Source organism: Chelonia mydas, chromosome 2 (genome assembly GCF_015237465.2).
Source record: "Chelonia mydas isolate rCheMyd1 chromosome 2, rCheMyd1.pri.v2, whole genome shotgun sequence".
In the NCBI taxonomy this organism is placed as follows: Eukaryota; Metazoa; Chordata; order Testudines; family Cheloniidae; genus Chelonia; species Chelonia mydas.
In genome coordinates this window covers 251,710,814-251,737,401 of record NC_057850.1, presented here as the reverse complement: position 1 = coordinate 251,737,401, position 26,588 = coordinate 251,710,814, and the positions used below count along the sequence as shown (strand labels likewise).

At 39.1% G+C, this 26,588-nt stretch overlaps 1 protein-coding gene across 1 annotated transcript in view; it reads right to left on the bottom strand.

Moving 5' to 3' along the window:
* MINDY4 (MINDY lysine 48 deubiquitinase 4) overlaps positions 1–26,588 on the bottom strand; it is a 95,089-nt gene that overhangs the window by 4,169 nt on the left and 64,332 nt on the right. The window contains exons 15-18 of the mRNA XM_027828862.3: positions 21,277–21,340; positions 18,418–18,579; positions 7,425–7,605; positions 4,303–4,375 (exon numbers count right to left, since the gene is read on the bottom strand). Coding sequence (XP_027684663.2) covers positions 4,303–4,375; positions 7,425–7,605; positions 18,418–18,579; positions 21,277–21,340 — 480 coding nt within the window. The remainder of the gene's footprint in view (positions 1–4,302; positions 4,376–7,424; positions 7,606–18,417; positions 18,580–21,276; positions 21,341–26,588) is intronic.

The following is a 26,588-nucleotide window of genomic DNA, read 5'->3' as shown; positions in this document are numbered from 1 at the left end:
TCCTGATGTGACCAAAAAAGCAATAAAATGTAGCTAAGAAATATAACCCCCATCCTCTCCTGGCCTCTTTGGGAATGCTACAGAGCTCAGACACATCACCATTCATGCACACTCTGCCCACCACATCATCTTCCATCATCAGGAGCTGGTGGAATGATATGATACAACTGTCTGGATTGGCAAATGCAAAACCACATGGTAGAGAAAACACTCTAGTGAATGTGCTGTTATCAACTAAAGTATTGAGATACCATAGTTATAGCAGGCGCCACTCTTCCTGTACACTTTGAGACACATGTTAGTCATGTTACACTGATGATTTTTTTTTTGTCATTAAGTCTTTTGCAAAAACAAAAATAGAAAAAATATTCTGTGGCAAAAATCAGGATGACTCCCATAACAACACTGATTTTCCTTACTGATTTACAAACCACTTCCCTTGAGCTATTTGTAGGCTGAAAAAAAATCCCTTTGTTGTTCACCTCCCATAAAAGCTTGAGTTGAAGATGCTGGAATGTCAGTGTTTTTCTTTTCATGAACTCACACGAAGTGCTGAACTGTCAGGTCCTGGGCAAGTTCTTTCCTTATTGGCAGAATAGGTAGGGCATAGAGAGTGGCAGTTCGAGCTTTCCCCTCACGCTACCCTGCTGAAATATACCTCAACTCTACCCTGGCATTTTTGCTTCTGATTCAATTCTACTTTATCAGATTAACAATCAAAAGAAAATCTAACTCATGCCATTCACTTGAGGCCTCATCCAAAGCCCACTGAGGTTCATGGGAGTATTGTCATTGACTCCAAAGGAAGCTGCATTAAGCCCTTGCAGAGCATTCAGTCTAGAATAAAGTTCATAAAGCTGCTGCTGTGTTGATTATTTGGCTGTTGCATAATGTGTGAGTAATTTGGGGTGAAATGTACATGCAGTGCTGCCCTGCATATGGTATTTGGTACATCCCTGTTGTCCCAGTGGAGTGTGTCACTTCAAAGGACAACAGCAGTATTCTGCTACTGTATAGCCCGGAAACTGCAGAGGAAGGTAGAGGACGGGTTACTAAAATATATTGCTGAATTTAGATGATAAAGTAAGATCAAAGTTTTGCCTCCTCAGGCAGAGATGACAGATGTTATTTCCACCACTGAAGACAGAAAACAACTGAGGACGGGGACTATGATACAAGCGTGTTCTTCTGAAGTCTGCACGGCATCACCGAGACAAACCAAGGACGCACATTCCAGGCATCTTGTGGTCAGAACCGAACGGTTTCCCCAGATGTCTGGAACTGGGAGGCACAATGGAAGGGCATGTGGTTGCTCTGACTCATTGGTTGGGAGTCTGCAGTTGGAAGCGACATCGGGTGGCAAAGTTTGGACTGTGTTGCCTCCTGCTGCAAATGCAAAGTGCACTTCTCCAACCTTGTCTTCTCAGAGCAACATGGACATTAAAACCTTTCCCCTCAAAAGAACAAACAAAAACCCTGCACTGCACACCCATTTCTCCCCCTAGGGAGAGGATGAGAGAAGAAACCAAAGTGACAGATGTTAGTCGAAACTGCTTTCTGTACTACTGGAAGGAGCTCAGTTACTGTGGTGATGGGCACGATGTAAGAACCTGTATAGAACAGAATAGCAGGAAAGAAAGGGGAAAATTGAGTTCTCTTGAAAATCCCAATCTAGGATTGGAGTCCTCAGCAAAACTTCTTGGTTCTGAGAATCTAGAGGGGCAAATAACAAACTTGCCCCAAATCTTGCAGCTATTCTTGCCTCCATAGTGAGAGTCTTATGGCAACAGGTATCAAGTAGGGACTAGGGATTGTTTTTGTTTAATACAAGGGGTTTTTTGAAGTATTTCCTCTGCCCTGCCTGTACCATATAAAGTATTTTTCCTTCTCTCTCTCTCTCTGCATGTATACTTCAGTGCCTGCTTTATAATAACCTTTGTTTCCGGAACATACTTAGCATATGGATTTTCGGTTACACATAAGAACACACAATATTTGTTTTTCATTTTCCCTCTGTGCCTTCTGGTGATTCTAAGGAACACAGTAATCAAATGGGGGCTCGGGGAAGGAGTGTAACATGACCACCCTCTAGACTTGCTACTTTTTGATTGGCTGCCTGCTGACAGTTCTCCAGTACAATGATTAGCAACTTATCAATAAGAGCACTAGACAGACAGACAGATCAATGAGACAACCTTTAGTCCTTAGAACTGATACATATAGATACACTGAGAGTGGAATTCATTTTTAATTCCACCCTCTAAAAATTAATGCAGGGAAAAGTTAAAAGAAACGCTGTGTAAAATTGTGTTGCAATATGGCAATCCCCAAAAGTCAGGAAACAAAGTGATTATAACAACAAATTTAACTTTGTCTGCATTGCCCATCCGGTGTATTCTTTGGGCATAGGTTTCACATCCTAAACTGTCATCTGTTAGGCTGTGTGTTTAGCCAGATCATGAGAATAGATGCAATATAGCTGTGCTAATGTATCTGTTGTAATGTTATGTTGTGCCTTTTCTAACTTGTTGTGATGCTGACTGTGTAATATCAGCTTTGCATTGCAATGATGTTAGACAGTTAATGTCCCAGCTTGTTTTTTTAAAAGAAAACTGGGGGTGAGGGTGGAAGATGACAATAGGAAATTAAAAAATGTGGAGCTGTTTGTGTTGCTGATTTAACAAGTGCTACAGTCTTCACCTATGATGCACATACGTTTCTTGCTTCAGAGATACCCAGTTAAGGGATTTTCAAAGCTCTGCCAGTGGAGAGGATACATTTCTTTGTTTAGCTAGTTGCGCACATAATCCCCATCCCCCTTACATAATCCCCCATCCCCCTTCATTGATACAATTGGGAATCTTCCCATCCACTTTAATGTATTAACTGGATTAAGCCCTTAAATAGCTGCACAACCATGACCACCACACTTATTTTTAAATACCAAAATCTGTCCTCTGATATGTGCATGAAATTTCCATTGCAGTGGGAGTGGTGTCCATATTTGAGGGCAGAATTTGCCCTAAGAGCTTACCTAACAAAACCAAACCAATTTCTATTGTGCATGCTCAGTCCCATTTCTTCAAACAATCAGAACATTGTGTAAAAACATGGTCTTTTGCAATCTTGAGAAATCACATACTCCTCATAGACGCCTGTTAAAAATCCAGGACTGCAGTTTCAAATAGCAGTGGGGTTTTTTGTAGTTATCACAATAAAAGAAAGGGTGATCACAATTTTTTTTACTATGGAAATATTTGAGATTTTTTTTTACCACCACCAGAGATAAAAAGGATTTTACTCAAACCTTCAAAAAAAAAAATCAATCGATCAATAAAACACCGTCAGGCTGACCCCAAGCATGGAATATTTTGGTTAAAAGGTTGAATGTTTCAGAGAGTTGTGAGCATGTGAAAAGAGAAAATTATAATAGAAACTGTTCTGTAGCCTTACCTATAATGGCCATCACCAGGATGACTTCTATACCATGAGTTGTTTGAGTTAATGCTATTATAACAGCATATCCACTATATTTATGAGTATCGGTACAAATACCTTATTCTGCCCCCGTGCTCATGTTTTATTTAAAGCATGCATGTTTATCTTACAAGTAGTGTTTGCTCTGTTAAGCTCACAGCAGTGTCTGCCCTGTTGCTGTTTTTTTCCCCATTCATGTCTAAATCCCATTCATATTACAGTTCCTTGTGCTTCCCTGTGCTTTGAATTTGGACATTTAAGAGGACAGGAAAAAAAGGGCTTTTCTTCTCCTTTTCACTCCTTTTGGCAGAAGCTGGGAATGGGCACCAGGGGTTGGATCACTTGATGATCACCTGTTCTGTTCATTCCCTCTGGGGCACCTGGCATTGGCCACTGTCGGAAGACAGGATGCTGAGCTAGATGGAACTTTGATCGGACCTAGTATGGCCGTTCTTATGTTCATGCATTTTGTGCTCTTGTAACAAATTGCTTTCGGAGGCCCAATTTTGGTCCTATGGAAGTCAAGGAGAATTACTGTGACACGGTCAGCTCTTAGTGATTTACTGAAGGTTTCTTTAAGCACTAAATTGAACATCCCAGCCCGTTAATGTGGTCATCATAACATCATACAGGAACAGAACCCTATTTCCGATATGTTCTGTTACCAACTCTGGCTCATTGAGGTCCTTTCTTTTTGTTAACCAACAACTCTTTACGACTAAGCTGAACATATTTATTTTATGGCAAGTCAAAACCTCATTTTGAGAAAAAAGTTAGGAAACTGAAACTATCTGTGCTACAAAATTTTAGATGAGGGTTACTTACTTTGTCCTAATACAGTGCTCAAGTGGAGGAATAAGGTCATTTTCTTTATCTTCAGTGTAAGGCTGAACTGTATCTGCAGAGACATTTCAGATATTTATCATGACCATCATCATGCCTGGAAGTCAACATCATGGATCAGAACCCCACTGTGTTAGGCACTGTACAAACACAGAACAAGAACATAGTCCCTGCCCCAAAGTGGTGACAATCTACGTGCTAAATCCTCTTTCCAAATCCTGCAAACAATATTGGCATGGAATGGCAGATCAAATATTATCATATAGAGCTGATTCCATTCAGGAGGAGTCTGGTAATGTAATATGAGCAAAGGTGTAGTTTAAAGAAAAGTATGATAGTCTGAAAACCTCGTAAGTGGTACTTCTATTATTTAAAAATGGTACCCTGCCATTCAGAACCACTTATGTTTTACCAATCATTTTTCCACAAAGCCTACAGTGGGACACACAAGACCTCTCTTCTTAAATATGGGACAAAACTCTTTTTAACGGGAAGTACAGCAATAAATATACATGCAATACCTAATAGCCTCAATCAATTCCATTTCAATTAAGTCAATCAAACTATTTATTGTAACTTATGGCGGCTGCCTTGAAGTTGGGGGTGGTAAATGTGCCTCTGGAGAAAATGCCACCTTCTAATAACTTCAACGACAGTTATATTTCCCCCAGCAATTTAGTAAATGACTATGCTCTTGAGAACCCCATTTTAAAGAGTACTGAGTTCAAAGGATGTTTGAATGGGGTAAGATACACAGATGGTCGTCATCTGTAATCATTATAAAGATCAGCAACATTTCTCCAGAAGTCCAAAAAACCTTTATTCTTTTCTGAAAGTTCTGTGTAAAATATATAATAAATATCCCCAAACCCATGGAGATTCTCTGAATGACTGACAAAGGCACATGGGTAAAACACGAGAGACATTTAAAGTTCTCATGGAGTGCATCGTTTCCTCCAAATAAATTAGCCTGTTTGCCTCCTATATTTGAGTAGGACTTTCTGAGTGGAAGAAGGCCCTTTTTGCCCTGTAAAGGCAGAGTGAAGTTCTGCCACCCTGGATTTGCTCTATTTTTTGGAAAGAGATAACAGGTATGCTCTCTATCTTGCGGCAAATGGGTCCATATGAGTGAGCACCATAGATAAAATCTGCCCTTATGCAAAGGGCTAGTATGAGACTGTACATCAGTTAAGTCCTACATAGATTGTGTTCTGGTCCCCTACACAAGGGAAAATTTCACTCCGAATGAAGTTAATTCTGCTATCCACTTCTTGACTCTTTCTCTATTTTTGCAAAAGGCTTTACCAGGCTTTGATCCTGCCTTCTTGGTTACAAAGTACAGCCCTGGGTGAAGGTCATCATTTCAAGGAACATTACTTTTGCACATCTGGTCAAAGAAAGCACAGCACCTAAGGACTCAGAAGACTCAGTTACACTTTTTAGGAGATGTTAAAGAACCCCAACTTTTCTCTAGATCAAACAAAGTTTGTACTGAGCAGGATGGCTATCTCCAAAGACACACAACAAGCTCAGAGGAGTCTTGGAGAGATTTTCTAGCCAGAATGGTGAAACTATTTGGCGTTAATGCAGTACTGCAAAATTCCAAAGATAAGAAAAGATTTAGTAGTACAAACTATTTGTGGGTGTGATGCCTTAAACTTAAAACATACTTCTGAATCCAAGCCTAATTCCAGAGGAGAAATAAATTGGAGTGATAAGAGTTGGTTGAATGGTACAAAGAAACAATACACAAAATACTAATTAGCAATTTCTCATCCACAGATCTCAACGTGTGAGCAAGTATTATTATTCCTGTTCTACTGATGGATAAACTCAGACCAACAGAGGTGAAGTGACTTGCCCAAGTTGACACAGATGTTAGCAGCAGAGGTGTAAATAGAACCTAGGTCTCTACTGCTATGCTGACAAGGGACGTCCTTGCCACAAAGTGAAACTCACCGCCGTTAGAAATAATTAATAAGTAAGGATTCTCCTTGACCACAGACAACTAATAAGACTGGCTTAAACCAAAAGGTATGTTGTTGCTCTTTAACAATGCAAAACTGAAATGTTTTTTTCTCAAACTTACAAAAACATTGGAAAAAATCACAGAAAAGGTCAGCCCAAGAGGCATCTGTTTCAAAAAAAATTGGGGCATATGAAAAAAAAAATTAGTAGCTGTATGTAAGGATAGCAGGAGCTAGTTATAATAAACGTCCTCTCCTAGTGGCCCTTTGTACGATATATGTTAGTAAGTCTTCTCACTTCTGAATTAGACCACATATGGGTACCTGTTTATTTATGGAGATAACATACAACCATCATAATCATCCCAGGAGGGTGGGCTCTCGGTGAATTTGAGTAAGATGACACAAACTATGGTGCTGCTACAATTTCACTTACCAAACACCAAATCTTGAAAGATTCTCCTGAGCACCCACAACTCCTCACTGCAACTCTCAAGGGTTGGGCACATCAGCTCTGTTTAATGAGTGGCCAGACTGTCCATTTTACAACTAGCCATGACTAAAGGGCAGTGTGCAGCTGTGCTGCCTCACGAGCAGTCCAAGGAAGGAATTGGACCGTATTAGCAGCAGCTTACTATATTCTCTGCACCAACTCAGCTGTCCCCGAAGGAGCATTAAGGTTCAAGCTAAGGCTATAACTGTTCCCCACCCTCTCTGTCATTTCCAACCCATCCTGCAAAGGGAGGGGGAAATACTGAGACTGCGGGATCTACTCTGTCCCCTGCGCCTGCAGAGATGTGGAGCCTATCCAAAGTCACAATTGGTTTATGGCCCTGTGAGTCTGGACAGACCAGACCACAATCTAGCCCTTAGAAATCAGCTTTCTTTAAGGGTGTAGCAGCTTCTGGGAAACAGGGCACATTTTAAACTTTTAGACATTTAAGGACCCTTATCTTAACCTCAAAATTATCCTGCTGCGAACCACTATTTATTGTAACTAATAATGGAAACCTAGGCAGTGGGCACCAAACCTCTAATAGTCCGGCTAGATTTGGGTTATATTATCAGGACTCTTCTTTCAGGTGTGATGCTGTTACTGTCACCGTGGAGGAAATGCAAAGGTTCTCCTATACATACCAACTGTTAACCGTATTTCCTCTTCCTGGTTGGCCAGGCCATCATAGTAATAGAGATCAAATCTCCGTTCTGTTTTCCAATCACCTAGTAAGTCCTTTCTCAAGCAAAAAAGCACACTGAAATGGCTTTCACTGCATACGACCCAAATGGGATACCTAGGGGTCTTCAAATAGCAGCCAACCTGGAAGAAACAGAGAGATAGCATGAAAAACAAAACAGTTGATGGTGTACAATAATAAAAACAGCAATAATTTTCACTTATGTATCGCCTTCAACAAACATTAATTAATTAAGGCTCATAGTACACCTCTAAAGCCGGTACAGGTTATTTCCCCTATTTTTGCAATTAGGTAATCTAAGGCACAATTAGGCTCAGTAACTTGCCCAAGGTTACACACAGATATGTTTTTCACTGCAACAAAGGTGTGTTCTTATCTTGGGTTAATTAACAGGAGTTAAATTAGCAGTGAAGACACTGCAACTTGGCCTTTAACTCAGGTTAGCAGTTTGAGTTAAAGCCTACAGGGGAGCCTGGGGTTAAACTCAAGTTACTAACCTAAGTTAAAAGCCAATTTACTGTATCTTCACTGCTATTTCAACCTGAGTTAGCTAACCACAATTAAGAACACCTCTTTTTCACAGAGGGTGAAATCCTGGCCTGACTGAAGTCAGTGGCAGAGCTCCCATTGGCGTCAATGGACCCAGGATTCCATCCCTGGAATTCAGAAACAAGGAGAATCCAGTTAGCTGCCGTAGCTACTAAACCACACTGAAAAGAGCAGAGTAATATGATGATCATGGTTTAGTTATTCCGAGGTGCTGTACAGACATATTGGAAGACTAAATCCCCGTTCTGAAGAGTTTACAATCTAATATAATCCCTGCATTTCAACACATTTTTCATTGGCATTTCAAATTCAGGGGTTTGGGTTTTGTTTTGTTTTGAACGAGTAGAATAAAACAATAAAATCTTTTTACGTTGAACAACCTTTTCCATTGTTACTAAAACAGAAAGATTCTCAGAATCTCAGATGGAGTAAAATCAACACATTATTATTGGGCCGCCTTTGATGAACCTCAGTCCTTTCTTTTTAACCTTCAATTGTAAAGGCCTTATCATGCGCTTAAGTCACATGTGCAACTCCTGCTGACCTCATATGGAAGTTCTACCCTCAGACTAAAGGCACAACATAAGCATTCTTCATGGGGGGGAAAAAAAGTGTACTTTACTTGAATAGCCATTATTTTTAAATCTCCCAACAGTTTGAAATATAAGTAAATACAGTATTATTGATGTTTTTTGAATAATCACCTAACTTATCATCTAATCTAATCTATCTATCTATCGTAGGGTTTTATCCTGCTGCCCACCACTGTAGAATCTGACCACCTTCCACGTAAAATCAATAGCAATAGCAAAGTCCCTATTGGACTTCATAGAGTCTCTGACACGTCTTCCTTTTTGGGATAAAAACTCTTCTTGGGGTGCATGTTATATATATATATATATATATATATATATATATATATATATGTATATGTATGTATATTCTGGTGTTTACAACATACTGGGTAAATTATTTAGGCCATGCTCCTATATCCACTGAAGTCAATAAGAGATTTATTTGAGATTTTCTTTTCCTGCCTTAATCTGTTCCATGATGAACACCATCCCCTTCCCTCCCCAAGTCCTGGATTGCCCTTTTACGATGACACCCTCCTGAAATCAATGCAATGTCCGGAGGTATTGGTTCACAGTGAGCAACAGCAGATGTGTTCACTTACTGGGACCTGACTATCATGCAGTACATTTTACAGCAGGGAGCAAGTTCAGGATTTCAGCCCCTCTACTAACATGTAAATGGGTAAATATAGTAACTAGATTGTTTAATGCATCAGGAACACCTTTCTTTTTTCTTCCTGTTGGGATTTTAGTTTTCAGCTATAACGGATATTTAGTTATTTGCTATATTCCTGTAATTGAAATATGGCATCTTAACACAAAGCAGCTTTGTTTTTCCCATAGAACTGCTGACAGTTTTATCTTCCAGAAATTATTTAGGGAAACTAAAGACAAAAATAAAGCTTCTATTTTAACAGAATAGCTTTTATTATGACTATAATTATTTCTATTGAGGTAGTGCCTAGAGACCCCAACCCTATTGTGCTAGGTGCTGTACAAATGTTAACTTTAGAACTGCTTAACATTAGAATAAACGAGGAGTACCTGTGGCACCTTCGAGACTAACAAATGTATTTGGGCATAAGCTTTCGTGGGCTAAAACCCACTTCATCAGGTGCATGCACTGGAAAATACAGTAGGAAGATATATATACACAGAGAACATGAAAAATGGGTGTTGCCATACCAACTGTAACGAGACTAATCAATTAAGGTGATCATTCCTTTGTTCCTGAGTTCCTGGGACTGAATAAAGAGGTCAGGAGAGGGTTCTAGCAGGTATATTTGCTACTGTGGACATTATGGTATATATTGTATATATAATGCTGCTTCCAATTCTCAGGCACATTGCCTATAGCCACCAATGTGAGCTAATCAGCAGAAAAAATACAGCATATGGTGTATAGCCCATTCTATTATAAAAATCTCAACAAAATTCTCAGCGTTGTGAATTATGCACTTTTGTTAATAAGAAATGTATTTTGCATCTGAAATGTTATATAAATACAAAATCAAGCATCTTCCTGAAGCAGAGTTCCTTGTGATGTTAGGAAACAATTCTCTAGATCAATAAGTAACTGACTCATTACTTTGTTAATGTCTATATAACACAACCTTTTATTCAACAGTTTGGAGAGGGAGGGTTTGTAAATTCTTGGCTCAAAAGTACAGAAGAAATTTTGCAAAGTTAAAAGTTAAAAAAATAGAACATAAAAGGAATAACAATAAGAGAAGTACATAGATCCAAGATTTCAAAAGATTTCAAATGAGAGGGAAATTGATGAAAATATTTCACTTTACAAAGATGCTTATATTAGTATTCTTGTAAATCAAAGACAAACGTGAACAGTGACTTCCTTGTAATGCTGTCATCCCATAAATGGCTGCTAAAATAATGCCCAAAAGGCTTCAAACAATATGTGCTGATGTGAGATTAAGGAAATAGAAAAAGGTTTCCAACCAAAGTTCCACTCTAGCTCTTATTCACTCGAACAGTCCCACTGATGTCAATAGGGCTGCTCATGTGAGTAAGGCTTGCAAGACTGAGCCTCAGATATGCATATTGCACAAAGAACTAAAAGCACATACTGCATTAACATAATAAGTGTTCCACTAGTGTTTAAAATACTGCATGCCAAATCCTCAGCTATTGTAAACAACAGAGCTACACCAATTACACTAGAGGAAGAGTTGGTCTTAACTATATCATAAAGTAGTGTTATTCGTAGGACTGATAATCAAGGGCTTCAATGAAACAAATACTATCAGCTTTCCCCAAGATTTGAGACCAGAGACCAATAACACAGTGAGAAGGGGAATATGCTACACTAAAGGTGGAATTTTCACAAGTGCTCATTTGCTGGCCTAACTTGCTTCCATTGAAGTCAATGATCAAACTTCAAATTTAGGCCAACATTGAGGGCTTTTAAAAATCCCACCCTGGATACTATTTCTGATGTAGTCACCTTCAAGAAGATAATGGCAGTCAAATACCCAACGTTTTCTGCAAGAGGAAATGAATGCTGTACCCATGCCTCTTGCTGGCCAAAGAAGCCAGTTGTTTGCCCAGCCTCGCCCACTAGTAAGAAGAGCTTGCATATTTTCCTGATGTCTCACACTCGGGAGACTCATTCATCTTTGTCTGCTGAAATCACACTGATGCACATGCAGCATTCAGAGTATGTAAATAAAAACCCAAAGATTCCCTTCTCTCCTCTTGGTCTGCTGAAATCCTTTAGGCAAGGCCTATTTACTTAGGCCATGTCTACATTTACCGGTAGATCGGCAGTGCTGTGATTGATGCAGCAGTGTCGATTTAGCGGGTCTGGTGAAGACCCGCTAAGTCAATGGCAGAGTACTCTCCCGTCGACTCCGGTAATCCAGCTCCCTGCAAAGAGTAAGGTAAGTCAGTGGGAGAGCATCTCCCATGACACAGTGCGGTGTAGACGGCGCAGTAAGTCGACTTAAGCTGCGTCCACTTCAGTTACATTACTCATGTAACTGAAGTAGCAAAACTTAGGTCGACTTACCACGGTAGTGTAAACCAACCCTAAGAGCTTGCAGAGAGATCTGGCTCTTGGACCTATTAATATTTAACAATTGTCATTTTTGTTATGGGCCAGCCATATGCTTTGTACTTTACAGGAGACAAGTATAAAGAGAGTCCCCTCTTAAGGAGCCTATATTCGTATCACAAATTAATTAAATACTATAATGCATCAGTTTTAAAATATTTCATCACTTTTAACAGATGCTTATTAATCTATTGCAGGCAGAAAGGTGGGGGGAATATAGGGAGTTAGGTATCTTCTTATGCTGCATGTTTACAATCCTACAGAGACTTCCCTACCACGGTGCCCCTCCCTTACAAATCCCTTAAGTACCCTCATAAATTTCACTGAGGCAATTTTCATCTTTGGAAAATGTCAACCTTTCAGAAGAGAGCACCTGCAAAGAAAGACTCATTTCCAACTCTGTGGGTGGTCTTTTTAACCATCTGACTTAATTTCATACTTGCACAATGGCAAATTTAACTCTCCTCACCAACACTTACTGTGGCAGAATCATTTCCAATGTATCTGCCCTTGTGAAAGTTCCTGAATCTACACATATTTCACTGTTCATAGCTTATCTTCTTATAGCACAGGACAACTGCGTTCTTGCTAAGTTTTCTTCAGACACAATACATATGAGGCAGAGGTTTTTTTTTTCCTGTTTTTGGTGCTTTAGTAAGGCACACAGCTTGAGCAGATACAAATTAGTGTTCTCATCATTCCTTGTAACGTTTATAATTCAGATAGGAAGAGGATGCAACATCAGAAAAAACAAGGTGACTGAACGGCCATGGCTGATGTGGTTGTTTTTTTAGTTCCATCTTATCTAGCACAGTTTTTAATTTTTCTGCTTGCTGTGTTTTACATTATTTAAATTTGAATTGTATTTATTTATAATATCAACCCTGCCATTTCCTGCCTTATTTTTGTTTGCTTGGGTACTGCAACACTTGTTACAGTGTTACACTTACAAGCTCCCCTCCTGCAAAGTCCCATCTTGCAAAGTTGAGTAGAGCTCGGCGGGAAAAATATAGGTTTACTGGCAATTCTGAAAAAAAAATTGTTTTAATTCTTTTGGGCAAACCAAAACGTTTTTTTCAAAATTTCTAGTGAATTGAAAAGTAAAAAAACCCCTCTGTGTAGGAAAAAAAAAGTTTTATTTTGACATTTCCAAAATATTTTGATTTTTTTCAGTTCAATTGAATCTATTCAGTGGACTCAATATGAATTTGCAAATAATTTTGGGTCAACAAAACTGCATTTTTCAGCAAATATATTATTAAAATTTCACCCAGCACCACTGCTGAAGTCAATAGGATTCTATGTGGGTACAAAGGCCCGGCCATACAGATCACTGTCTGGGATCAAGGCAATAGTTTGCTAACTCATTAATACCCCTTTTAAAACCTCCCCAATCCTACTGAACTCAGTGGGATTCACTTGCATAGAATCATAGACAAGTAGGGCTGGAAAGAACCTCAAGAGGTCATCAAGTCCAGTCCCCTGTGCTAAGGCAGGACCAGTAAACCTAGACCATCCCTAACAGGTGGTTGTCCAACCTGTTCTTAAAAACCTCCCATGATGGGTATTCCACAACCTTCCTTGGAAGTCTATTGTAGAGTTTAGCTGCTCTTGTAGTTAGAAACTTTTCTAATATCCAACCTAAATCTCTCTTGCTGAAGATTAAGCCCATTACTTTTTGTCCTGCCTGGATAAAATGGATGTAACGGTGTGATAGGGCTCAACCCCCATCACCTGCAAGGCAAGGGGAAGAATTTCTATTAGTCATGCTCTGCTCCTAGGGGGTGATTGACTAATTGCCTCCTGGCCAGACAAGGCAGAGCTATGCCTTATAAGTAGACTGAGGGAGCTCAGATGGGGACAGACTGCGGAAGAGACAGGTCTCTGGCAAACAGAAGTCCTCGGATAGGGTTTAGTAGACAGGAAGCAATGGAGAAAGAACATTACAGGAGCAGGTCAGGCTCCTATAGGGGAAGCCCTGAGGTAGGGCCAACAAGGAAACTATCATGAAGCCTGAGAGGGGCAGAAGGGCTTATCCCAGAAGGAGTTTTTGTGAGTTGCCTGGAGTGCCAAGCCAGAGAACATCTAGGTGGGAGATGGGAGAAGAGGCAGGCTGAGAAAGGCTATTATAGGTGCAAGGGAGAGCCTGATATGGGGACACCAGAGACACAGACCCTGTGCAATGCTGCGACCAGAGACAAGGGGGCATCCATGAGGGGTGGACGTGCTACTACAAACGGATATAATTAGTCGGTGCTTAAGTGTTTACAGGAAACTGCACATTGTCTGTTCTATCAACAACGTTTTTGATTACAATGACCTTTGCTGTCAGGAATTAATATTAAATGATGTTCCCACAACGTTAGTCTGAGGAGTCGATACTGTAAAAGAAGATTCCCTTTTTACATTCCTTGGGACATCTAGAGTATCACAGCCCCAGCACACCTGTTCCACCTGCAATAAAACATTCGCTCACTCCCCCTGGGTAATACACTATTTAGTATACTTGCAATTATATGTTTTCCAGTTCCAGGTGGCATGAGGGGCAGAGCAGTTGTGGCCATTAAAATGTAGCAGGTTTCAAGTAGATTAAAGAAAACAAAATTCAATTACAAATGTTTGGGAATACTGATAAATAGAAGAATACGCCAGCCCTGCCAGAAACAAAAAAGTTTTAAACAGAGATCTTTGAGTTCAACTAGAAATAGACAGTCATTAGTATAACAGAAGCAGTATGTAATTTATTAATATTATTATTTGTATTGTGGTAGCACCTAAGAGCTCTAGTCATGGACCAAGACCCCACTGTGCTAAGTGCTGGACAAACACAGAACAAAATGGCACTGGATAGTTTTGATACAGAAGAAGAACTATCTCACATGATGAAATAGGAAACAGATGAAAAGGTGAAAAATAATGGAGAGGAATGGAAAAAGATTTGGGTCCAATCCAAACCTCACTGAAATAAGTGACCAAACTCCCTTTGACTGCAGTGGGCTTTGAACAAGACCCTATATGCAGCCACAACATACAATTATTACCAATTATTATATCACTGGTGCCTTACGCAGGTCAGATTAAAGAGATCTATAGCAAATGAAGTGATGGCTGTGGGTCAAAGGCCATATGCAACTTGAGCTCAAAAAGGCATGCAGACATCATGGTGCTGAGTGAAGCCTGTCATCCAAGACAGACAGGTAATAATAATGAATTTCCACACCAGTTACAGGCTTCACCAATCATAATTTGCAAGTGCTAGGTCCAAAGGCTGGTGATTGTAAGCTCTTTGGTTCTTCTCATCATGTTGATGCAGTGTTTAATTCAATGGGATCCCACCCTGACTGGGGCCTTTAGGTGCCACTGCAATGTAAATAATACATGTAAAAATAACAGTGGTGGTTTTGAGAACAGAGGTTGGTAGTGCAAAAGTTTCACATTTCATTTTCAAGAAGTCAAGATTTACTCACAGTGGTATCAGAGACAGTCCAATGCTACAGAAATTTGGGCTATATTTGACCAAAGTCTTTCTGCTATAGATGCTTGCAAAATCTGTGAAAATCTCTAAAATCTAAGGTTTAAATAAAGAAATGCCACAATCTTGTTGTTTTGTCTTTTCTTAAACAAGTCAGTGCTAATATCCCAACAGTAATGACCAACCCTATGAAAACAAATCCACGGATGAGATAGAAGACAAAAAGTTTTCTGTAAGGAAACACATTTCATTTCCAAGCTAGAAAGGGATTTGAATAAACAAGGAGTCAAGAACAAATTTTTTTAAATGATGGATACCTTAAGATGGAACACACATTTTTCTCCATAATGGAGCTCACCAGTAATTTATAGAGATATTACAGTGCCTTTGCAGAATCCATACATGAAGCAGAATCTCTACTGCGTGCTCATTACCGAACAATAAAAAGCCAAACTGATGGATAATAAAGCTTGCCCACCAGTTCCCATTTTGCATGTGCATATTTTCATGACTCGTTTCTTAGCTAAGATGGTTGGATATCTTTTTCCCCCAGATGAGTTGCTTCTAATACATTTAAGTGCAAGAGGCACCTGCAAAGCAGACAAAAGGTTATGGGAAGAGTGTTGCACAGGGCAGATAAACAGATGAAGTACCAGAAGACAGAGAATATGCAGTGAATTTGTGAGTTAATTTGTAAAGCAGATCTTGTTAGTGCACACAGTGTGCTGGTTGCGTCAAAGGGGTTGAAGCTAATATTTCCCATCAGTGGCATTTTAATGAATAAGTTGAGTTAACAGATAACTGTCATTGTCCCAGTTTTCTAAATCAAGAAATGAAGGTAGAAAAGTTTGCTAACATGCTCATTGCCACCACAGGGGGAACCACTGGCAGAACCAAGATTAGTTCTTGATTCCGAGTCCTCCTATCAGATCACATGGCACTTAACATGTTAGGAAAAAGTGGGAAAATGAGGAGCTAAGATGACCAAGTAGCTATGGGAAAAGGCAGTGAGAGTTAAAGACATGATAGTGTCTGGATCATGGCAGCGAGGCTAACATTGCGTTTTTATGGTGTGCACCGTATTCAACTATAGAGTTGCTCTGTTGCTTTAGTCTTTTCAAGATAGACTTGACAATGGGCACAATCCTACACTTGGGAGGTTGACTGGATATGACCTCAAAGTACTTTTCCATCCCTACGTTCTGATTCTGTGATTCACTATAAGTCTCATACATGAGCCTCTAACTGTTGAAAAAATTACTGTTCTTATCCATTTCTAGTTCCAGTTACCATCCTCATTGCCACACTGTAATTTCATGCAGAACCTATTTACTGAAATGCTGCTAAGAAGGAAACAGTCAATTCTAAAGACTTAGAGCCCAATTCTGCTCTCAGTTACACCAAAGTAAATACAGTGTAACCTCACCCACTTTCCTGGTGCTACTCTAGATTCACATCGGTGTAACTGAGAGTAGAACTTGGCCCTTAATTCTGAAACCATGACAATGAGTTCCAGGCCTGGTGACATGAGTCCACTGGAATCCGATTTTTGTTACATTCCCTCCAGTGTGTATTGTGGTGTACTCGAAAAACTCAAATGTACAGCAGTGACAGATGTTCCAAATAAAATGTAAGAAAGTTTGCATCAGATGCTTGAATTAGTGTAGACCAAAAAAAAATGAAATTATGTCTACTGGGGTTTCTGCAACTGAGTAAGAATAATTGACTTGGAAAATATATCGCTGATCATGATTCTAATTCTCAAGCAGCTGCATATTCATAGAAGGCGCCACGTCCCTTAAGTGTAGTATCTGAAGAATAAGTTGAAGGGGTTAGGTTTTCAGATGTTTTGGGATTTGGTAATGTAGAATTTTTTGGGGAGAGTGGAGCAGTAGATGAGTTATCATCTATACTAACCTCACTTAATGTTGTGCTACATACAACACATCTTCCACTCTGGAGCATGGAAAACATCTGTAAGAGGTGCTAATCTTTTTGAGGTTCAAGCCAAGGAAGTGAAACATTCTTTATAATAATACTAAGGAAGGACTAGAAGCATGAACCAGATGAAGCAAATGTTTTCCTTGCTTTGTTTTGATCAGTATTCATCAAATTTGGACATTAATATCATATTGGGTTATTTCCTTGACTTTATTGTTTTAGTCCTGAATACTGTAGTACTCTTTTTCCATTACAAAAACGAAACACTAGAATTTATCAGTGTTAAGAAAATCCCACTAACTTCAGCCATATAGGAAACATTTAAAGTCAGGATTTGTTTTCAGATACATTTATTTGCATTTGATCAGTTAAAACAAATTATTAGCTAATTACTTGATGGGTGTCTTTTCACAGATTCCTAAATTGAAAAGGCCAGAGGGAACATTGTGATCATCGAGTCTCATCCCCTGTATAACACAGGCCATAGAATTTCCAACACTATTCCAGAGTCAAGCCCAATAACTTCTGGTTGTGAGAGAACATATCTTTTAGAAAGACACCCAGTCATGATTTAATGACTTCAAGTGATGGATAATCCACTACAGCTGTACATAAATTGTTCCAGCAGTTAATTACTCTCACTGGGTTATTTTGGAATTTTCAATCTAATTTTGCATTTTCTTTCTAAATGAAACTAAAATATTATTTTCAAAATTAAATGTTGAAAAGAAACATGTCCCTTTATGTTGCCAGATATTATCATTGTCTTTTATTAGTCTAGCAAAATGAAGACTAAGAAGGGATTTGATTCCTCTCTACAAATACATTAGGGAGGTAAACACAAGGGAAGGAAAGAGCTATTTAAGATCAACAACAATGTTGGCACAAGAACAAATGAGCATAGACTGGTCATGAATATTATTGGGCTGAAGGTTAGTGGTAGGTTTCTAACCATTAGTGGAGTGGGGTTCTCAAACAGCCTCCCAACAGGAGAAGTGGGGACAAATAACCTAAGTTCAAAACGGCGCTTGATAAGTTTAGATCTGTGATTATATGATGGTGCTGCTTGTAATAGCAGGGAACTGGACGCAGTGAACCAGGAGGTCCCTTCCAGTCCTATGTCCTATGTTCCTGTTATTATTAGTGGTAGTAGCAAAATTATATGGTGGCATCACCTAGCGGATTCATCCAGGCCGGCTCCCCAGTGTGCAATCACACAGTAAGTGAAATATAATGTCTTACTGCAAGCATTCAGTCTATGTTAAGTTTCGGATTTGTAAATTGCTTCCTTTTTAAACTAAACTCAAAAGCAAATGGTACATACCTGGCAAACATCATAGTGCTCAAAGAGAGACAGCAAGCCGATATCACTGCGGTTAGTGATTCCTTTCAAAACTGTGATATTTCCATTTCCAGAGTCCAGCTCTATTACATCATTGAACACGTTGGACACAGCTTTACCAGTCAGCAGCAAGTTCACAAGTTCCTGTTTATAATATAAAAAAAAGTCATCAACTATACATCTCGCCAGCTCATTAAGAATCAACACAACACATTGTGGTAACCACAGCTTTTACTGAAGTGGGGAGTTACCCTTATCTGGAATAAAGGCATTAGCTAAGCAGTGGGCTTTTCAAAGGATGTGCTTCAGGATTCCTACCCCAAAGTGCAATGAAGAAACATCAACTGGATTTAAAAGGCCAGCCAGATTAGGGCAGGAAAGCCAGTTTACATCCAATACAACCTTACATCCAATACTATTCTCAACCTTTCTAGGTTGGCACCCCTTATTCTAAGTCAGTCATTTTCACTAGCCCTGACATGTTCTGTAACAGTAAGAGTAAAAAATGTATCAGCATAAATGCTAAGCCTATGTAATCGATGTGCGCGTGTTTTTCGAGAGGCTGACATACTTGAGCTTGAAGGGTGAGCAGATGCAGGGAGTGGGGGAGCGTGATTTTCTTTGCTTTAGATTGTAATAAAATTTTCACTGGCTAAGGATACCCCCACCCCCAATTGACTTACATTACCCGTCACCTTGAGGGGCTGCAACCCACTGGTTGAGAAACATTGCAATACCAGAAGACATTATCAAGATATGGTTAACTAGGAGTTGAGTAAACAAGTATTTTATAATATTTTCCTGACATTTCTGCATGTGTGTGGGCATACTTTTTCTATCAGATTAGATTTGCCAAAGGTTTACTAACTTTTGTGAACCTGGACTCACTCAGAGATGGATTTACCTTCGTGGAGGCAGGGAGATGCAGTATCTATCTATATGGCCCATATCACTGCTGCCTTTGAAAGCCAGTGTGAACCCCAGGCCTCTCACTGCAATGGTATTACCATTGAAGATCATGTTGGAGAACACTGCAAGGAGGTGGATCCACTGTGGAAGGACAGCTTTAAAATACAATAAGGGCCTCAGAAAATTGTGACTGTGGCAGGGGCTTGAGCCATTAGGGGTTTGACCTGAGCTGTGCTTTGATGGTTTGGGCTTCTTGGAACCTGAATCCCAAAGCACATCTCAAAGGGCGAAATGCCGTGTGTATCTAGGCCAAAGAACATGTTCCTCCCATGCCCTGTGAATTGAAACAGCCAAAACTCATAAAGCCATTGGGTGGCTTTCCATGGAGAGCATTTAATCCATTCACATTGAAATTCAAAATCAGGCAGGGTAGATTCCTAACATTGTTTCATAAAGAAAGGCCAAGAAATGAGCGTTATATGGATGTGTTCATTTTCTAGGGACAGAGAAGAGAACAAATCTTGCCTGTACAAAACAGCCTTCCATGTTGTAACAATGTATTAAATTCACTCAGTACAACTCCGAAACACCCTCCTCTGCCACTTACATACAATAATCAGTGGTGGGCTTAGTCATGGCCTGTACCACCCCTTACGGCCTACACACTACATCTGCCAGAGTCTGCTCATTCTGTTCCTTCTAATATTACTGTTGGCCAGTCCATGGAGTCAGAGTGGTGTGTGAGTATAAAGCCGATGGAACTGAATGGGACACCACGCACATCTCACTTTGGATAAGGTCTCCACAAAACACGCTGACACTAATGGCACATGGCAATACACAGAAGTGGATTATGCCACACAAAGGAATTGGCTGAGCATTAATACACAACATTGTGAGAGTCCACAGAGAAAAAACAAAATATGAAGATAATTTTGAGGAAAAAAGTTTCAAGTTGCCATAGCTTGAAGGCAGAAAGAATTAAGCTCTTGTCAGTTTAGACTTGATTTATGATAGCAATAACAAATTTACATATTTATAGCCAGGTTTTATTCCAAAGGAGCCCAGGAGCTTTATAGACTTGCACTGATGTACAAACTACAGCAAGGGAGCTCTTAGTCCACCAGGGAAGTACAGCCCCATCTTACAAGAGGCAGCAAAGATGTTTAACACACACAGCAACACCGCACAACAGGTTTGGGAAAGGAAGTGAATGGTGCCTTTTTCCTGCAGCAATAATTTAGGTACTGTAGACAGAATGTCTTGAGTTTAAGTTTCACCAGGGCAATAAGATTACAACTACTTCTTTATGAGGACATGCCAATTTAATGATTACAGATTTTCAGGACCTCAATTTTATTTCTCATTGGAAGACAGGAACTCCACCAGCCCTGCAGCCTTAGTTCAATACTAACTCGGAAGGAAGAACAGTAATTTCTGAGCAACAAACACTGCTTCCTGCATCATTGATGCTTACATGGCGGCTCAGTGGTATTTGTTAGGTCCCCCTGACCCAAGAACCCAGCAACTGAACATCCAGTTCATTAAATGGGGATGGGAGAAAGATGCACCAGAAACCCAACTCAGGTATCGATCAAAAGCCCACTGACTACAGCAAGCTTTGGATTAGGTCCCAACTGAGCTTGCAAAAATAAAAAATTAGAAAAACAAAGCAAAATTAGAAAAATGGCAAATAATAAAAATTTTTGTTTCAGGCAGGTAAGGAGAAGATTCACAAAGCGAGATGCTCTCAGAACAAAGAAGAGAAAACGAAAGTCTTATAAAAGAAAAAAGGAGGAAGACACTTAAAAAAAGGGAAAAACACATGAGGAATCTGAAGTCAAGAGTGTTGTTTCTTCATGGAGTATAGTTCATATCATGTTGGCTTTTTGCACATGCTGTCTTTAACACTCACCCACCTCCCTTACTTACTTGTGTACAGTATCCGTGGGTGCCAATCAGTTGGTTAGTGAGCACATCAAAATCATTGCGCACCCTGAAAAAGGTTTGGGAAAGTTTAATCATAATTTCACAGGATTTAACATTTCTAAGGCTTGGAAAGTTGCTAACATGGTTCAGTTTTTGGATTTGTTTTGGGTACATTTCTCTAAGAAAAAATATGCTTGTTTATGTAGTTACCTAAAACCTGCTGAAGACATTGCAGACATAGCAAGTTGTTTTAAAAGAAATTAGTAATTAAGTGGTAAACTGTAGCAGTAAAGAGAAAGGGAAGCTGTTTTCAACAATAGTTAAAGCTACAAAACTCACAGCTACTAGAGTGTTTTGCTTAAATAACTATTGAGCAAAAAAAGAGTGTTAGAAGAAGATATGCAAGTATTCTTCATATATGCGCATTACTTCCAAGGATGATTGTTTTAGGAACATACTTGATTTTGTATTTTATGTAATGTTTCAGATATGAAATATAGATATTACTAACAAAAGTGCCTCCACCAGGTTAGTCTGTCTTTGATCTCTAGGGAAATTCTCATTGCTATCAATGGAATGTGTCCATTAACTGCAGACAATTCTGTATATGTACTATACATAGTAGAATCTACCATACACAACATGGAAGAACAATATGCAAAGTAAAAACCCTATTCTGAGGTCCTTTATTCTTAGAAACATCAGAATCATCATAGTGCTTCGTGCCACTGGTCCAGCTACTCCAGTACTCTGTCTCAGATAGTGGTGAGCATCAGATGATTCAGAAGAAGACTCAAAAGACATCCTAGTAGACAATTATGGAATACTCTCCCCAAAGAGGAAGGTTTTTATCCTAAATCCCATCAGTTAGTGGTTGGATTATGCCCTGAGACATGAGGGTTTATATCCATTATAATTCTAATGTAATTGTGAATATTCTTATACCTATAAATGTCTGATCCTTTTCTGAATGCAATCAATCAACTGGACCCTATGACAATTTTATGGCAATAAATTCCATGTGCTGGCCTAAAAAGTATTTCTTCTTTCAGTTTTAAATGTGCCAACTCCAGTTACATTGGTTCCCCTTATTCTCGTATTAGTAAAAAGATAAAGGGCTTATCTGACTGACTTTCTCTATATATTTCATTGTTTTATATACCTGTTGCATGTTCCCTCTTATTTGTCTCCTCTCTAAGCTGAACAATTCTAATCTTTTCACTCTCTCCTGATACGTAAGCCTTTCCATACATCTAACAATTTTTGTTGCTTGTCTTTGGACCCCTTAAATTTCAGCTTTAAAAAATACATATAGCGGTATAATATGTCTGTGACAATGGAACAGGTATTATGGTGGACTTGGTGTGGTTAAAATAGGATTTAACTTGACATTTAATCCAAAACACGAACTTAACCCTTATTTTCAGTTCAAAAATTTGGTTCCAAGAATAAAAAAGTTGGTGCAACTCTGCAGTTCCCGGTTATGTCCCAGATATTGTAGAGATATGTTTCTTGTGGTATTACTTGTAGTGCCAAAAGCAGGATGTATTGTAAATCTTTAAAGATTTCCAGCCTGCTTTCAGGACTGAAGAGGTCCTTAGAATCACTATATCTGAACTGAACCTGTTGAGGTTCACATGTGCACTACTTCATGTGTATAAATGAGAAGGGCAATCCAAGAGCCAGTTCCAGTGATGTCTAAGTGCCTTACTAGCTAATATTACTTGTGCTGAATCAAAAGGGCTAAGAAGAATCCATGAACACTGTGTATGTGGTGTGGAAAAGTCTTGTATAAAGAGATCACAACCTTTCAAGGCATGGATGGAACGATAATAATCTTTGGAATTTGGCCACTTATTAGTTTTAGAAACAGTTGCATCTTGAAAATGCCATAGCCTTGTCCGAAATGAGCGGACTATACAATATACGTCAGCTAGGGGCAATGGGACATACAAGCAGGACAATGGAAGGAAGTTCTAATTGCCTCTTTAGGTGCAAACAATATGGGACTTTAGAGGTGTATCTCAGATTTTCAAGAAGAAACACATCTGCGTTTCAAATCATTTCTGCTAGGGAGGAAACAACCACCAAACATATAGCTATAATATTTACAACGATTATAAATCATACTGTCACTACAGTTCCCCATTCCCAAGAAGTTAGCATGCGAGCCAGAGTATTTATTTACAGTACAATAAGAGGTGTGGTATTTGACAGGCCTAGCACACTTTAGGCACTGTATAGACAGAAAATAAATACAGGTAACGACACTGCATTGTATATTTTTGTCAGCTTGCAATGCAATATGTTGAAGACATGCAGCTTGTGAAAGGGTCATTAATTTTGATGTCCTGGTAATAAATTGTCTAAAGAACCTTAATAAATAAATTATTGTTATTAATAATACCACTTCAATAGCATTTTCCATCTGTCAGTCCTGGTTTATGCTGCTGCCTAAATCGATGTAAGTTACGCCGCTCAGGGGTGTGAAAAAATCACCCCCGTGAGCGACGTAGCTTATCTCAACCTAACACAGTGTCTACACCATGCTTTGTCGATGGAAGATGCTCTCCCGCCAATTTAGCTTCAACCTCTCGGGGAGGTGGAGTACTGAAGTCAACAGGAGAGGGCTCTCCCATCGACTTATCGCATCTTCACCAGACCCGCTAAATCAATGCCACTGAATCAATCACAGCAGCACCAATTTACCAGGCCAGTGTAGACAAGCCCTAAGTCTTCAAGCACTCTACAGTGGTGAGTATCATTATCCTTAAGTTAAAGATGGGGAAGCTGAGGGACTAAGAATTTTGTCCAATGGTACACAGTGAGTCAGTGGTTCAGCTGGGTATAAAATCCCAGTCTCCTGACTCTATTCCCTAGGTCAGGAGGGTCTCAAGTCAATGAAAAGATGCTGCTCAAGTACAAGGCCATTAAAAAGGGGGATTGCCTTCTTTCATTACCCTATAGGGCTCTTGTGCATCTTCATGGTGTGACATTATCAATATTTTCCTCTGTTACGATAGCATGGAAGTATTTCTGTGGAGTGGGAGAAAATATTTTGATTGGAGGCTGAAAACATGGAATCAAGTTAGTTATGGGATTTGGGTCATAAGCAATGGTCTGTAAAGAAAATGATCCAGTTAGATACCAAGGATCTGATTCAGGAAAGCGCTTAAGAACATCCTTAAAGTTAAGTTCATTCTTAAGTGCTGCCCTGAATGGGCACCTATTTGCATAAAGCCATAATGATAGCTTTGGACTTCCAGATTGTTCTCAAAGGTCTTACAGATGAACTATTATTACTAGATGTATTTTCTATTTTCAGCTTGCACTGTATTTACGGGAAACACATTTGCTCCATTTGGAACCCAAATGCTGACGTTAAAACTCCCTTCCCTATGCCCAATTATTTGTAGCCATCTCTATCATCACATATCATTCTTTTAAAATATTTTTTTGGCGATGGTAAGTTCCCAGTGTAATTCTTTTGCTTTGTATCAGTTCGGGAAATCCCTTCATGACAAAAATACCACAGTGGAGCCCTTCTATAGTTATAAAACAATCCAGTGGCCCGCATGCACTTTTCTGATACTTTCCAACACTGTCTCAGAAGGCTGCTGTTAGAGGCAGGACTGGTTCAAATACACGTTACAGAATATCATCCTGACATATAATTAATCTCATTTTGCCTGGGCTCAACCGTATTATTATATATTAACCTTGAGTCCTATTGGAATTATAAGCACTACAGTGCCATTAATCTCAAAGAGCTATACAAACTGTATGGGTAAGAGCCTCCGCTGATATAAATTCTCATTGCTCCATTGACAACGCTCCTTTGAAATCAATGGAGCGAATACAATTTACATCAGCTTACTATCAGCCCCAAAACTTTGTATCCATTCACCTACTTCAATCTGTCCCTCTTATTAAACCTATCAGTACATTGCAGCCACTCCTGATTTAGAAATTACAAACAAATTACACAAGAGTTTAGGAAAAGTAAAGAAAAAAAAACCATATTTAACTGAAACTGTAGTGGGAATGGGGATTTCTAGTGAGCGGTATCCAGGTTCTATCCAATTTTTAAGAATGCACACACATGAGTTCAAAAAATGTAAAGAAACAAAAATACTTGAATACTGAACATGACGGTTTGAAATACTTAATCAGATGGACATCAGATGCATGACACTCATGTTAAAAAAACAATGCTCTATAATGGTTTATGTTCTCAATCTGTTGATTCAAAAACCTGCAAGCTCCAAGGAAAATCCATGCCCCGTCTTTAATGGAAAACAGCTGAGAATTGCACATTAAATCCAAAAACCAGGCATACATTTAATACTGGGGGAAACGCTGACATAGCAAAACAAGCATAAAACTGGTTACTGTTCATTATTTATCTTAGATTTTCCTTCAGTTTGCTAGCTATAAAAAAAAAAGTGTGTGTTTAACTTAATGTCAGTTCCTTAATCCTGAGGTGAAGCTGTAATAGTAAATTGATGACATCACACCCATTTTCATGGCAACACTGTTACATTAACAAACACACAATTAGGAGTCCACTACAGAAATAGAATTGGCCCTAAGAAGGAGAAAAACTCCTCTTTGAATGTAAAGATCTCAAATAAGTATAAAGGAGATATGAGGAATGACAGGGCAGATTAATGGCTTTTTGTATTAATGGTCTAATTTTTTCCACATTTGCACAGTATGAAAGTCCTTTTACAAAGGTAACAGATGTTTATAAAAGGGCAGAAAAAACCCGATGTTTAAAAACTGTGAAGGTTGTGATGTGACTCAATAAAAGCAAGGACACGGTGTTGTTCTTAACTCACTGTTTTTTCTTGTTTGGATCCCAGCTCAGCAAATACATGTTTAACTTTAAGCATGTGAGTAGTTCCATTAACAAGACAGTCAGTTTTAATACATTCTGTATTCTGATTTAATACAACTTACTCCATGTAGGTACTTCAAATCCAGGCAGCTTCAACTCAGCCCTTCATTTTTCCAAAGTATGCTGATTGTTTTCTGTATTTACCATGTGAAGCTCTTTTGTATCAAAGCCTGCCACAGTAAACAAAGATACTAAACCAAGACCGACCTATTTGTCCACATTGATGTTGATACTTAAGCTTAGCAAATATAACTGATCAAAGCTTGAGGGGAGGGAAAATCAGCTGAAACTTTGGTAGATTTGAGAGCGTTTTCCACTCTGTTCTGTTTCATAAAAGCCCAAGGTTTCATTTTCCACATATTCTGAGTTAGTTGTTGTTGCTTTGTTCTTTTTTTTTTTTTAATGGAACTTTTTG